At 37.2% G+C, this 14,906-nt stretch overlaps 1 protein-coding gene across 1 annotated transcript; it reads left to right on the top strand.

Annotated features, from left to right (window-relative positions):
• The first annotated feature begins 2,955 nt into the window (after positions 1 to 2,955).
• LOC149140235 (bidirectional sugar transporter SWEET4-like) lies at positions 2,956 to 9,496 on the top strand. Its single transcript, XM_089450934.1, has 4 exons — positions 2,956 to 3,132; positions 8,901 to 9,062; positions 9,156 to 9,275; positions 9,362 to 9,496. Exons 1-4 carry the CDS (start codon positions 2,956 to 2,958, stop codon positions 9,494 to 9,496), a joined length of 594 nt encoding a protein of 197 aa, XP_089307060.1.
• The last annotated feature ends 5,410 nt before the right edge of the window (positions 9,497 to 14,906 follow it).

Below are 14,906 nucleotides of genomic sequence, written 5' to 3'. Positions count from 1 at the left end.
GGCCAATGTGGTTGGCAATTTGTTCCTTCAGATCTGAAACATTATCTGATGCTTGCACCCAGATTAGGGTCGATTTCCCAGAGGGGGGTTTTATACAGATTTGAAATCGTAGATCTGGAGAAGGTGCCGCCCCTGAGGCTATGGGAGCTGTGCTCCTCTGTTTTATGTGCTGGTTTGCCTCGTGCTGTAAAACCCCTTCTGAGATCTGAGGGATCAGGTCATTGATAAATGCCTGTGGGGATCCCTTTCTCACTACCGAAGCAGGGTTTTTGAAGACGTAATGAGTTGGGTCCTCATTCGGCTGGTCTTTCGCTGTCCATAGTTCCAGGACCTTTGAGGTTTTACTTCCCCTTTGTTTGTTGACCGGATCTGGTAGATCCAGTCTTGATCTGAAGATTTTGTCGCTGATCGCTGCAGGCTGGGGCAGATCTCCTTCATGCAGACGATCTCTATGATATTTTACACTTGTTCCGCTTGTGTGTACCCTCCTGGGTTCATAAATATGAGAAAGCTCCCCTCTATCATGAGTCAATCCAAAACCTGACGGTTTTTCAACTTCAAAAAGGGTTCTGTGTGCGGAGATTGTTGTTTTCTGCGGATCCCTGAGCTCGTACCGCAGCGCGCCCTTCACCTTCAGATCGGCCTGTGATGCCGTTGTCCTGTGTAAATCCCTCCCTTCACTGGTTCCGCAGAGGTGAACGGAGGCGGCAGACGGGGGGTCTGCGACCAGAGCATATTGAAACAAGTTGTATATGGCCATTGTAGAGCAAGTGCTGCAGGTTCGATCCCGGGTTTTTTCTCCAAGCTGAAACCTCTCAGATTTTCCTCGTGTCCATACAAAATCTGTAAAGACGGCATTATTAAATAATTAAACTATACTATATTATTATTAATATTTTTACATTATCTACTTTAACATAAGACAAATAAATTTAAATTATCGCATGAAAGGAACATTATCGAAGGATGTAGTAGTTGTAACGCACATGTAGTCATGATTCCCAAGTCTTTGGATTAGTTTCCATGCACGTTGAGTCGACGAAAGTTTTCAAACAAATCCCTTTTTAAATCCCGTGTTTATAGTACTAAGGTTCAATAAAATCCTTTGTACTTTGGCAAAGTTTAAATCAATCGCCTTCAGTGTGAACGATTTCACTTTGTGCGTGGGATTTTGAATATTTTTGAGTTTGAAGGATAGTTGTGATGCATGGATCCTTTTACACTATATTGCAATCCAACCATGTAAAACTTAGGATACCCTTCGAGTCACTCTCAAGCCTAACGAAAATATGCAACATAAACTTTTGGATGATGTTGCCAAGAGTTTGATTTTAAAAGATGGTCCATTAATACAAGAGAAACAAAAATGTAAATGGGTTAAAATTTTCATTATTCCCATAAACTACATTAATAAATGGAAAATTAGGTGTAAGTTGTGATTGTTATGGGCTATGTGTTAGTATATGATACTTAGTTTGAAAATTACTTATATGCGTTAGTATATTATACTTAGTTTGAAAATTAGTTATAATTATAGTATATTTATAATATTATTTTGGGATTAAGTGAGTAGAGTAAGTTACTAGTCTATAATTCATATCTGTATTAGTTGTAACTAACTAGTTTCTTATGATTTTGAATAGTTTATTTAGCACTCATTATATCGTGTGATGCTTTCAGTGGTGAAGAAGTGAGATTGAAACTAGCTAAATGGACTACATAACATTAATCTTCACCTTGGGGCTTGCAATCAATAATCGAGACTTCCCAGAAGGTCACACATGCCAAGATTCATCTGGCTAAAGTGTGCTTAACTATGAAGCAATGCTACTTGTTTAATGTTGGCTACCTAATTTTTTTTTTCTCAGTAAAACTATGCTAAGTAATTATATTATGTACAAAAGATCATTACAAGCAGTGAAACAGGTTCCCCATGGCCATCTGTAGCACTATGGGTTGGCAGCTGGCTTTAGTAGAGAGATGTGTCCAAGCTGCCTCAAAACTAATCAAGATTTTCTTTTTTACATTAACCTTGCCCACACAGGGGCTGTGACACAAAAAACCACCCTCGCAGGGGCGACCGTGGACATGTGAAATCGCCCAGAAAAGACTTACGAACTGAAACGAAGTAACAAAAAGACCTGCAGACGAACTAAAGACCCACTTAGAGACATTTTGATTTATCCTAAACATAGAAAACGACCGAGACAGAAGACCTTAGAACTGGACCTGGGCAAAAAGATGGATGACGGAGCCAATGTCTGCTACTCCTCCGGTTCCTCCTCAATGATCGGGACCCAACCATATTCTTTCGGGAGGCCTGCTCGTTCTTCTCCCGCCTTGGACGTCGACGCCTCCTGCGTCTGAGGCTGGGCGGGTGCTTTCTCAGGTGCTCCCTTTGTATTATCCTCAGCCCTTCCCGATTGGTCATCGGAGGGCGTTTCTCTGCCGTTTGAACCCTCGTCATCCTCCTCTGAGTCCCTAACGAAGAGGACTGAAATATGTGCACTGAGGTGCCCCAAGTTAAACACTGCGGTGCCAAAGGCTGGAAGCGCTGGTGGTCCTTCAGCTGGGTTGCCCGTGTCCAAGAATTGTGATGCCTGCAGGTGGGGAGTTCCAGCCCGTCTATAACAGTAGCAGCAGCAACAATGGTGGTGGGCATCCGCTGCTGGAGGGCGGGAGGAGCTCCCACGACCACTTCCGCGTCTGCACGACTGTCTTTCTCTTGGCTTAGCCATGGTGACAATGGAGCTGGCTGAGTGAAACAGAGCTGCCAATTCAGGGCTTCTCTTCTCGTCACCTGAAAATGGTGCTTTGAAGTTCCTTTCTTGAAAAGCAGAGAATTCAGAGTTCTCAGCATCTGCCAGAAGGCAGAGAATGTCCAGGCTCGAATGGTGTGACTCCATACCTTCAACCAACATAAATCCATTAACATACCATTGAATCTTGAGCGCCATGAATGCGCCCTGCCCTCCCATCTATCCGTCTTTAAATTCATTAAGAGGTCTGAGCGGGGGCCTGCAAATTTATTGCAGCGGCGGCGTCCCTGATATTTTCCCGCTGGCTGGCTTGTGTCATCACATGCTGGCCATGTGGCTTGGCACTATCTCTTGTGCTTACACCCGCATCCGGGTATGTTGGCTACCTAAATTGATGTTACTAGTGTTAGTTGTTCCACATGCTATTTGGGAAATGCCCTTGGTTGTTTCTTCTTCAATGATTGTCTTCTTCAATGTTTGTCATCCCATTTCAATGATTTTCATATTTAATGATTGTCATTTTTAGTTTTCAACATCACGACATTGCAAAGGAAGGTTGAGTATTTTAATTAATGTTGCTTCTTTAGTGTTGGCTACTTGAATTGATGTTACTAGTCTTAATTATTCCACATGTTATTTGGGAGATGCCCCTAACTGTTTCTTCTTCAAAAATTGTTTCCTTCAATGATTGCCACCATGTTCCTTTTTGAATGATTGTCTTCTTCAATGATTGCCATCATGTTTATTTTTGAATGATTGTCTTCTTCAATGATTGTCATCATGTTTCTTCTTCAGAGATTGTCATCTTCAATGATTGGCATCCATAGTTTTCAACATCACCACCTTGCAAAGCAAGGTTGAGTATTTAAATCAATGCTACTTGTTTAGTGTTGACTATCTAAATTGATGTTTAACTAGTCTTGGTTGTTCCACATGCTATTTGGGAGATGCCCCTGTTTGTTTATTCTACAATGGTTGTCTTCTTCAATGATTGCCATATATAGTTTTTGTAGTGCTTTAACTTCGTCTTCTGAAAGGACAAAAAAATTTGAACAAGATTTTTGCAAATAACTTGTTTATTTGCAAGTTTTGTAATAAAATACATGTCAAATTTATCTAGAAAATATAGAACATATCTCTTTTAACACAAACTTCTTATCATCTAACCAATTGGAATTAATACAAATTTAAATATACTAATAAATATTCTTTCAAATTTTACTTAATTACGAAGTGGAAGCTTTCCATATTGTAATTAACACATATGCCATACATTTGTATCACCCCTATAAGAGAGCTTAAAGAATTAAAATGAATATCTTATACTGGATTATGCTTAGAGCAACCAACATGTTTGTTTTGGCCTGTATCTTATTGTAATAATACCTTGCTTTGCTCAGGGTGCTAGCAGGGTAGAATACACTTATTCTTAGTGGTCAGTGCTGTAACAGGCTTTCAAAATGTTTTGTCGAACTACTTAGATCTTGAAGAGTGAACTAGTCAAGCGTTAAAATTAAAAATGTTGTGCGATCAAACAATTCTTTTGGGCTTTGGTATGAATCATTTACTCTTGGGGAAATAATTGCTTGGACTTCCTTGTCCTCTGTATATGCCTGCGAAATAGAAGCCATTTTTCCTTCAGTACTCTTGCCTTGAGATTTCACCAATAATCAACCACATAGTAACATACTAGCTGGACTCAACTCCAACCAGCTACATACTTGGTCCAAACCACTTTCATACACAACCAAACAAGGCTAAGCATAATCAACATCCTTGCTAGAAATATATGTCACGAGTTTGGTTTAAAGTTAATATAGGCAACATTCATGCCAGAAGCACCGACTTTGAACTTGGTCCAACAAAGGAAGCACAAGTGATCCTTTTGTACAAATCCATCAATTAGTTGATGTAGGCCTCTCATCTGAAATTGACATGTATATATTATAATGCAAGTCAAAATGGAGGAAAGGGAAACATCAAGATTTAGATGAAATTGATCGGCTGGTTACTCCACTAATAATGAAAATTTCCTTGGAAATCAATTGCTGGCCTTTCGTATGTAGACACATGCCTTTTAGCATAGTTTCCATACACTACCCATGGAGATGAATGCTTAGAAAATGTGAATATTTTCACCCAATATATACATATTTTATATGGTCTTGATTTGAACATTGGATACCTAAAAGTACCTCCCTTTAGGCAAGAAATGTCCTCGCAGCCTTGCATCCCTAGTATATTGGACACTCATGGGAAATGTGCCCTATGCAAGACATGCCCATGCGGGTTTGGTACTCAGATAATGCAAGCCTCGACATGTTTAAGACTTGGGGCACCAATAAATGTTAAAAAAAAATATCAGAACATTAAAAAATGTGACCTTGTTCTGATGTGCCTGTTTTAGGGGTCTATGTGTCCCATGTTGGACACTCATAATCTCGTGTCCTTGACTTTCCTCCTATTGGAAATCAAATAAAAGAGGAGTTTGAGAGGCCAATTTTTTGAAGTTCAATTTTAACTGCTAACTGCTATGATGTGAAGCGGAACCAACAATCAAATACAAGAGTTTTAAGGGCCATTTTTTTTAAGTTTAATTTTATCTGTATGATGTGATGCGGAACCAACAATCAAATACAAGAGTTTGAGAGTACAGTTTTTTGAAGTTTAATCTTAACCTCTATGATGTGATGGGAGACCAACAAACCCAATACTTCATTCTTTAAAGCAACTTTAGCCTGTTAAATTGACTCATCTTTGGTATCTTAAGTTCCCCATTTTTTATTGAATCTTATAGCACCCGAAGGTGAAAAATAGAACAAGGTGATGGATAGTATCGAATGTGAAAATTAAATTGAAGGCAAACACTCTTTAAGCGGGGAAACGATTTTGGTTTTGGAAACAAAACTTTTCAAAATTTTAGGAAATAAGAAAACAATATTTCTAATATTTTTTAAAATATTTAAAAGTTTAAAATGCTAAAATATTTCATAAATATTTAGAGTTCAATAAGTTTTGGAATCGTTTGCTTGGGTCCTGTACCATCGTAATTACTTGACAACCGACTAGAAGATTGCAAGGTAAAGATAATATGTTAGATTTTTTCAATGATACTTTATAATTGCCCATACATTTGTTAGATCCATTAAAATCGAAGTATTCATAGCTATGCTTTGGCCACATGTCTCTCTCCTATTGTCATCATTTGTGACATTCTTATACTAACTTTTTTTGTTTTCTTAGAAGGCAGAGGCCAGGAAATTTTTTTAAGATATCATTGAAAATATTTTTGCCTATTGAAAGGCTCAAGGATCTTTGCACTTTTTAAGATATGGTTATGGATTTATGCACTTCTTATGATATGGTTATTTGTAGGCATCACTTTTAATTTACCAGATATATGTCTTCTCTGTTTTTAATGGTGTCAAGCGTTGCTTGTGATCTTGCTGTCTTGCAGAATTGATGAAGAGATTGCAAGAAGAAAAATGATAGTTGAAGGCAACTTCAAAGATTATGAAGAATATGAACGTGAGAGGCAAGAACTTGTTAAAATGCATGACAACAAGAGGAGGGAGATCAAGCTAAAACAGTTACAAGAAGAAGTAGCCTTAGAGAAGGAATTGGAGCGTGAGAGAGTTGAACAACTGGACAAGCATCTAAAGAGAAGGCAAGAAGTACAGAGAATTTCTATGCAATTAAATAAGCATGCTTTGTATTATAACCATTTTTGAATTTTATGCACCCCTTGAAAAGCTACCCATGAAGAGCAAGGAAACTTCTGTAGCCATCCTGTTGTTTGTATGTTGTGATCACTAGAAATTGGAGACCTGAATCATACGGATTGTAGAATCTATTTTGCCTTTTGATGAGAATGTTGAATCATTTTCCCTGGATACAAATATCCCTTTTAAATATACACCAAAAAGGAAAAAAGAGAAGATTTATAAAGAGTTTCTGTTTCATTATCCTATATGATCCTTCTGTAAATGTGTTTTCCTTGGTTCTTGGTCAAAAAGCTAGAAGGGTAGAGAAGAATTGACTTCAAAGTTCAACTTGGATCTGTTGGATAGATGATTTTAAAGCATGTGGGCTTGGAAGGGTTTTTTTAATTTTCCTTTGAAGTTGTTTATAATTCTAATGATGATAGGCGTTGTTCACGACTTCAGGCCTTGAACGTCTCTGATAAATTTTAGTATTTCTGCATGGGAAAAGGTGCAATAGATTTTGTCCTTTTTAAATAGACGCAGTGCATAAAAGGCAGCTTTATGTTTTTTGTCAGGACACCAGTGTTGAACTTTTGCTTAAATTGAGAAAGAGGATCTCCTTTTTAACTTGTCATGATATGTTTGTCAGGACACCCGTGTTGAACTTTTGCTTATAGAGTATGTAATTGTATAGTTATTTACTTGTTATGACCCTCGACTATGTGTGCCCTAACGCGTGTTTGTGGGCACTGAACCAAGGCCCTGCTTGTGTATAATGGATAACTTAATCATTTGTAATTTGATTAAGTATTTATTTTAGGTTAAGTCCAAGACATTCACAGTTCCAATCGATGGTCTTTTCGATCATCCCTCGCCAAGTCCGAGTTCGGTCACCAATGGGAATGGCCATTTAGAACCTAATCCCAAGAATTGTGGGTCCAAACTCTGTTTTAACTTTGTAGAATACCTTTTGAACTGCGACCCGAATTCGGGCGTGTTCTAAAATAATCTTTGATTTTTTGGTCCGGCCCAACATGTTATAAAAAAAATTAACCAGCTAAAAATTCATTTAAATAGTAGGCAGAAAAATTGGCTTAAAGCCATTTCTAACTTTTGGTTTCGATCAAAACCATATTTGATTTTATGTTTGGCTGAAAATCACTCGAGTACTGCAAATTATTGTAGATTGTTGTTTAAAAATTTCACTTTGTTTTGTTATATTACCTGTAGGGCTCATCCATTTCGTTGCCTCCCATCTTAACAATGAATTACCTGTAGAGTTCATCCAGTTCCTGCCTCGAGTATGGGAACACCTCATCACACTTTATTTTCACATTAAAAGGAAAAAAATATTGCAAATATAAAAGAACCATTCAAAATGCATCAATCACTTGCAGATTAAGTTTAGCAGACATAGAAGTTAATCGAGACCTTACAATGCTACGTTTTAACGTTCTTTCACATTAGTTTCTTTGTTAAAAAGACCATCCATCCTATGGTCATTAACTTATAGGTCATTATGAAAAAAAAGGATCAGTTACATCTACTATTAGTGGAAGGGGTCCTTTTAACAAATAAATTAAAGTGGAAAAAGGTCCTTTAAGAATGATAACATTTTTACATTTATTAATTATTTTTATGTCTTTTTAGTGATGTTGTAATTTAATATTCATTATTTTGGTTATGTCAAATTATATAAAAATAAAATAAAGTTAAATAATAAGATAAATGTAATGTAAATATTTTAACTCTATAAGAATAAAATAATAATAAAAATACAAATTATTCATGGCATTGAGAATCCATAATATTCATGTGGAATGAAGCTTATTTAAAGGGAGAAATTAAACCAGCTTAGATCCATCATAACTTTGAATCTACCAAACCAAGAAGGATCAAATCTCTTGATATGCAAACCTCTTTTAAAGTGAAAGAAAATTTAATCTCTTGGTAAATTCCGAATTAAGACGAGTCGAGGGTGGTTTAAAATTTACATAACTTATACATATAAATATAAATGATAAAAATACTTTGTAATGTAATTTGTAATTAATTATCAAATATATCATCTTTTACAATATTTATATAAAATTTAAAATTTCCAATACATATGGGATATGGCATACATATCTACAAATGTGTTCCTCATACTTTACAATATCTATGTAGAATTTAAATTTGCCAATACATATGGCATATGGCATACATATCTACAAATGTGTTCCTCATACCATTTTTCCAATTTTCATAACATTTTTCAAATTTAAAAAACTTATCGGCCTCTCTTTGCACCTTTTGGGGCAATTGCTAGTTCTATACTAATTTATTTATAAGAGATGACATAGGATAACGGAAAGAACTAAAAGTCTGGACTGTAGATGTCAATAGCTTTTCTTGTGCAAATATCTGAGGCCTAACTTCTACCTTGTTTGGACAGATGAGAGTTGTGGGATTGCTGGCAGTAATAAGCATATTCTTCGCAGCGGTGGCAGGTTTGGCATTGACTTTAGAGCATACTCATAAGAGACGGACCTTAGTTATTGGGACAATCTGCATTGTATTCAATGTCTTCATGTATGCAGCACCCTTGTCCATCATGGTAACGGTCCTTCCCCTTTTCTTTTGATTAATGCTCTTCAAGATTAATATTCCCAACCATAATGGCAGTAACTTTGTGTGTTACTAATTTCAGAAAAGGGTTATCCAAACTAAAAGTGTGAAGTACATGCCCTTCTACCTTTCCTTGGGTTGCACTGCCAATGGAGTCATCTGGACAGTCTATGGCTGCATACACTTTGACATTAATCTTGTGGTGAGTAATAATATTGTTACTTGTGTTTGTTTTATTTATATATATATGTATGGGGTATTGTTAATGAGAACTGTGTATCGATGTAGCTACCCAATGGACTGGGAGCGCTACTAGGGGCATCCCAATTGATACTGTATGGCGTATATTACGGGAGTACACAATGGATTATCAAGATTCACAAAAGAAGCACACTGCTTCCAAATAGTTTTGCAAACAAATGATTTATCATGAAGGTCCTATAATTGGAGGGATTATTGACGTCACCGCTCTTGAAAAGAGGTATTGCCAGATTAGGTGTCCAATCTGTGGGGAGCCCATGTTGTATGATGTTGTTGAAATTTTTTGTAATGTGAGGTGTAAGGATCTTTGAGCCCCACTTTAGATATTCTGCTTGGAGTTCAGCTAAGCCTTTTGCTTTTCCAACACCCAACTTCTTGCACCGTGAAGAGTTCAATGTCAGTGTTGACCAAGGGGGGAGGGTCAACTTTAGGATCTTGCTCATAGAGTTGTTTTACATAGTCAAACCATTTAGAAGTTGTAATATTGTTTCCAGTTTATATCTTTCTCGGTTGGAGCTCCTTCCAAAATAATTTGGGATTATTTTTTCCAAGGAAGATTAGTTCTTCCCTCCTTGAAACCATGAAATCGACATTTTTCTTGCTTAATAACTGCTTGTAAGCTTTGAGCTTTATGTTATCCTTGTTTGACTCTTTCCACATTCTCCTTGTCTTTTTGCATTCTTCGTCAAACCAAGCATTAACTGGAAAACAATTTGTTTCAGACTTCTTAATTTTTTCTCTTTTGCACTCTACAAGTGCGCATTGAATTAAATGTGTTAATTCATGACTATGAAGGCCATGAATTGTGATTTTCTCCTTCTCGAAGAGCCTCTCTAGCGTCATTTTGAAGGTATTACAATTTTCTGGAGTCAAAAGAATTATGCCATGTGGGAGATTTTGTTGGACATGCTGAATTTTTTTACTCTAATTGTTTCTTTCCAGTCCAAGCAAAACTTAAATAAATTGGCTTGTAATCCGATTTTAAGTCCCACAACTGATGTTCAATCAAAACTTCATTTTCTTACACAAACCATGCAAGCAAATTACATAATCTACTACACTTACTCCATTGTAAGTATTGCAAGTGAGAATACTGAACTTTGCCCATCTAGTCAAGCCATTACAAATGAATAAATCAAAGGCCCCACATAGAGTAAGAAATTGTTCACCAAAGAGATTGCAGTCCCTATCCTATGAAATTCTTTCCCACTGATGACTACTCTCTTTTGTAAGCCAAATAGGGTCGCAATCTTCTTTACAACAATGAATGCTAACTTGCTCACTTGCAGTCCTAGCATCGAAATCACCCACTATAAGGACTTCACCTAGTTGAGAATATGTTGCAATATCCACTTTTAAGGCTGAAAATGGATCTTTGTGGTCAAGCCCTCTACCTTTGTAGATTTTTGAAATTTGCGACACAAAATAACATGCTGCATTTCTGATGTGGTTTCCATTTTCTAATATTTTAAACCAAATGAATTGCTTATTTGAGTCTTATTTTTCTAATTGAATAAGACGACCTTCTTTCTCCCTCACTAAAACCATGATACCCCCATGCCTTTTGCCATTCCATGTTGCCTTGTTCCACACTGCCATCTTCCAGTTTCCTTCAAACAAAGGTGTCTTGCACCCTTCATGCTCATGTGTTTATATGAGGCAAATTATGTCTCTCTTTTGCAATAGGCCCTAACCCAAGTCCTCATCTCCATGGGCAACCTCTGCAATTCCAACAAACTAATCTTAAGGAAACCTGGTTATGACTTGATTTCTATTTATTTATATACTCGTGTACTTTATAATTATAAATTAATATTACAAGCCTTATTTTTAAAATTCAATTATAATTAATTTTAATATTAAAATTATTTATTTATTTATTTTATTATATATAGATCATAGATTATTTATCAAAATAAATTTGATTTAAAATTAATACTTAAATATTTGGTAAATATTAATAAACATCAAACCATAATAAATTTGGAGATACTTCATAATACCTTTCACATTAAATAAATTTAAAAAACAAATCATAAAAATTAACTAAATTATAATGTTTTTTTTAAGTCAACATTCTATTCATTCAGAAAAAAGATATACATTCGATGCTTCAAGAAAACATGTGGTCTCACCCCCGTCCAGGTTTGTCAACCAAAGTCTGTAGAAGATGGCGAAAAAAATATACTAGTAGCAATGTCCACAAACGAGAGGGTCATAGGCTCCAATAGACATACAAAACATAAAGAAAACCAGAGGACATACTAATCGTCTGAGGTGACAGAAGTGGGTTATCCAGAGTATTTCCTAGAGGAGGCAGAGGATGGAAGTTGCACTGAACGTGCCCTTTGAAGTGTGTCATCCAAGTCTCCAGCTTTTCCATTTTTTCCGCTAAATGGTTTTGTCCCTGCCAGACTACCACCACTCACTCCCTAACGTAGCACTGGAAGTAATGCATGCGTTCCAGAGTTGCCATCAGCTCCTCATGCTTTTCCCGATTAGTATGCTCTGCCACATCTACTCGGTCCATTAAAGGTTGAATTAGGCCATGACAATTTTCCAAGCAGCAATGTTGCAGTCCCTGTGGGTCAAAGGTTTCATCACGGTCATCGCTTTGAGCAACTTGACCTCTTCTACGTCCACCACCCTTCCGAGTGCCCAATGTCCGAGAGATGTTGCTGGTGCGGGATATCTTCGTGCCACCACTGTCGCCACGCTGATTCACCTGTCCCCGACCTTTGCCTCCTCCTCGAGAAATTGGATGTCGGCCTCCACGAATTCCACTACCTTACCCTCTACACGCTCCAGAACCTGCACCCCGAGCCACGCCCATCGGATTGCTCCCACTTCCATCCACTATGGTTGCCAATGCGAGGGTCTCCTCCCTTCCTGTCACGCCCCAAGATGGCAGTAGTCTTTCAACCGCTCTTAGCGAGGTGCGGCACCACCGAACACTTTCTTTTCACCAATACTTATGTTCGTGGACTATGCCTAACCACTTACTCCTACTTAGTTTGTGTTTCGCAACCAAGTATTATTATGTTATCCTTTATACCAATGAACACCCATACACATTCATTATCAACAACAATTATAAACGAGAACACAATTGCACAGTATAAAGGGAGGGGCAACTCCCTGAACAATGAGTCTGCCCGAAATATATATTATACAATCTTCAATGTTACAAGCTTTTACAAGTATACTTGGAAGTACCAAGTTTCATACTTAGCCAATTTTACAACATAAGGAAAACCTCAGTTGCCTAGCTCGTCGGTACATATTGTGCATAATTCATGATATATTAACTATTTTCTAAACAATCCACAATTTTTTTTTTAATATGCTATATTCGGGTGTACTCACTGTGCTTGTGCATTTTTTCACATTATAGGGAATCACTTTCATTAAACATATGTTGAATAGCAGCCATTGCATATAACGAACACGCTATTCAAACACTATGTATAGCTATTGAACCTGAAAGTTCACACATTCCTTCAGTCCAGGCATATAGAAGAACTATCTGGGGCCAAGCTCATGTTTGTAACAAGAGCTATCTGGGTCCTCCCTCTTGTCAGAAACAGGACCCTGAAAACAACATCCAGACAATAACAACAATCAGATTCCATCAGTCACACAACTGTGGCCAGATTGCAGACTATCATGGGCAGTTTCTATTTATTTGCAGCCTGACCAACCCATCTAAATGCAACGATCTGCAAAAAGAGGAGTAATTCAATTCCCATTTTCTTTTCGTACAAAGTTACAAAGAGGCAAATGGAGTATGATGTGCAAGGGGAAAGAATGTGGGCAGTTTCGATATAATTTTAGACTTACCAACCCATGTAATTTCATGGACTGCAAGGAAGGGCTTTGAATGACCTCGCCTCCTACCTATCCTTAGGTGTGCACAATCAAAATTTTCTCTGAAAATGTGTGCTCACACCATGTTTTGTCTAATAGTATTGTTAGTATGTCAGTTTCTTACGCAGCACACATGCAGAATTCAGAGTAGAATGACATGGATAGACCTCCACAATATTTTTTGGATAATTTATACTTGTCTGTGCACTCTAGGGTATGTCTGCCTAAAACTATATATTTCTTGTAAACCTACGCTTATGGTTTAGCCACAATTTTTTAGAATATAAATTAGTGACAAGGTACATATTGTGCAAATTAGGAAGTACCTCAAGCGACTCAAAGATCCTTATAGTCTTACAGTACCGTCAAAACATCAATGAAATAGGAACATTTGCCAGCCATCCCTAATACTGATCCTACCCATTAAGAGATGTGGTTCAATCAAGGCAATTGCCATGTATTTCGCTCACTTAATTTACCCTTTGCAGACCCTTTTTAAAGGCTGACTGGACTCCTTATGGCTTTGTAATAATTTTTTATAAGTGGTTCATATTAGTAGGCCTTGGAGGCATCGACATAAAGTGCCCACACTTAGGGCAGGCAGTGTGAGACCCATCACTTGGAAGCAGTGTGCTTCTTTTGTGAATCTTGTGCATAATTCATGATATATTAACTATTTTCTGAACAATGCAGATTTTTTTTTTGTTTTAATATGCTATATTCGGGTGTACTCACTGTGCTTGTGCATTTTTTGCACATTATAGGGAATCACTTTCATTAAACATATGTTGAATAGCAGCCATTGCATATAACGAACACGCTATTCAAACACTAGATATAGCTATTGAATTTGAAAGTTCACACATTCCTTCAGTCCAGGCATCTAGAAGAACTATCTGGGGCCAAGCTCATGTTTGTAATAACAGCTATATGGGTCCTCCCTCTTGTCAGAAACAGGACCCTGAAAACAACATCCAAACCATAACAACAATCATATTCCGTCAGTCACACAACTGTGGCCAGACTGCAGACTATCATGGGCAGTTTCTATTTATTTGCAGCCTGACCAACCCATCTAAATGCAACGATCTGCAGAAAGAGGAGTAATTCAATTCCCATTTTCTTTTCGTACAAAGTTACAAAGAGGCAAATGGAGTATGATGTGCAAGGGGAAAAAATGTGGGCAGTTTCGATATAATTTTAGCCTTACCAACCCATGTAATTTCATGGACTGCAAGGAATGGCTATGAATGACCTTTCCTCATACCTATCCTTAGGTGTGCACAATCAAAATTTTCTCTGAAAATGTGTGCTCATACCATGTTTTGTCTAATAGTATTGTTAGTATGTCAGTTTCTTAAGCAGCACACATGCAGAATTCAGAGTAGAATGACATGGATAGGCCTCCACAATATTTTTTGGATAATTTGTACTTGTATGTGCACTCTAGGGTATGTTTGCCTAAAACTATATATCTCTTGTAAACCTACACTTATGGTTTAGCCACAGTTTTTTAGAATATAAATTTTAACTGTTTTTGTGCAAAAAAAGAGCAAGTTTAACACAAAGAAATTGTATAGAAGATTGTCTCATAGCATAAGTTGTTGAAGAGAAGTCATGTTGCACAAGGAATGTTGTTGAAGGAAAGTCATGTTGCACAAGGCATGTTGTTGAAGGAAAGTCGTGTTACAGAAGGTATGTTGTT

Source organism: Pinus tabuliformis, chromosome X (genome assembly GCF_031772625.1).
Source record: "Pinus tabuliformis cultivar Carrire ecotype Pingquan chromosome X, CPIR1, whole genome shotgun sequence".
Classification (NCBI taxonomy): Eukaryota; Viridiplantae; Streptophyta; class Pinopsida; order Pinales; family Pinaceae; genus Pinus; species Pinus tabuliformis.
Note: the sequence above shows the minus strand (reverse complement) of the source record. Positions and strands in the feature narration are given on the sequence as shown.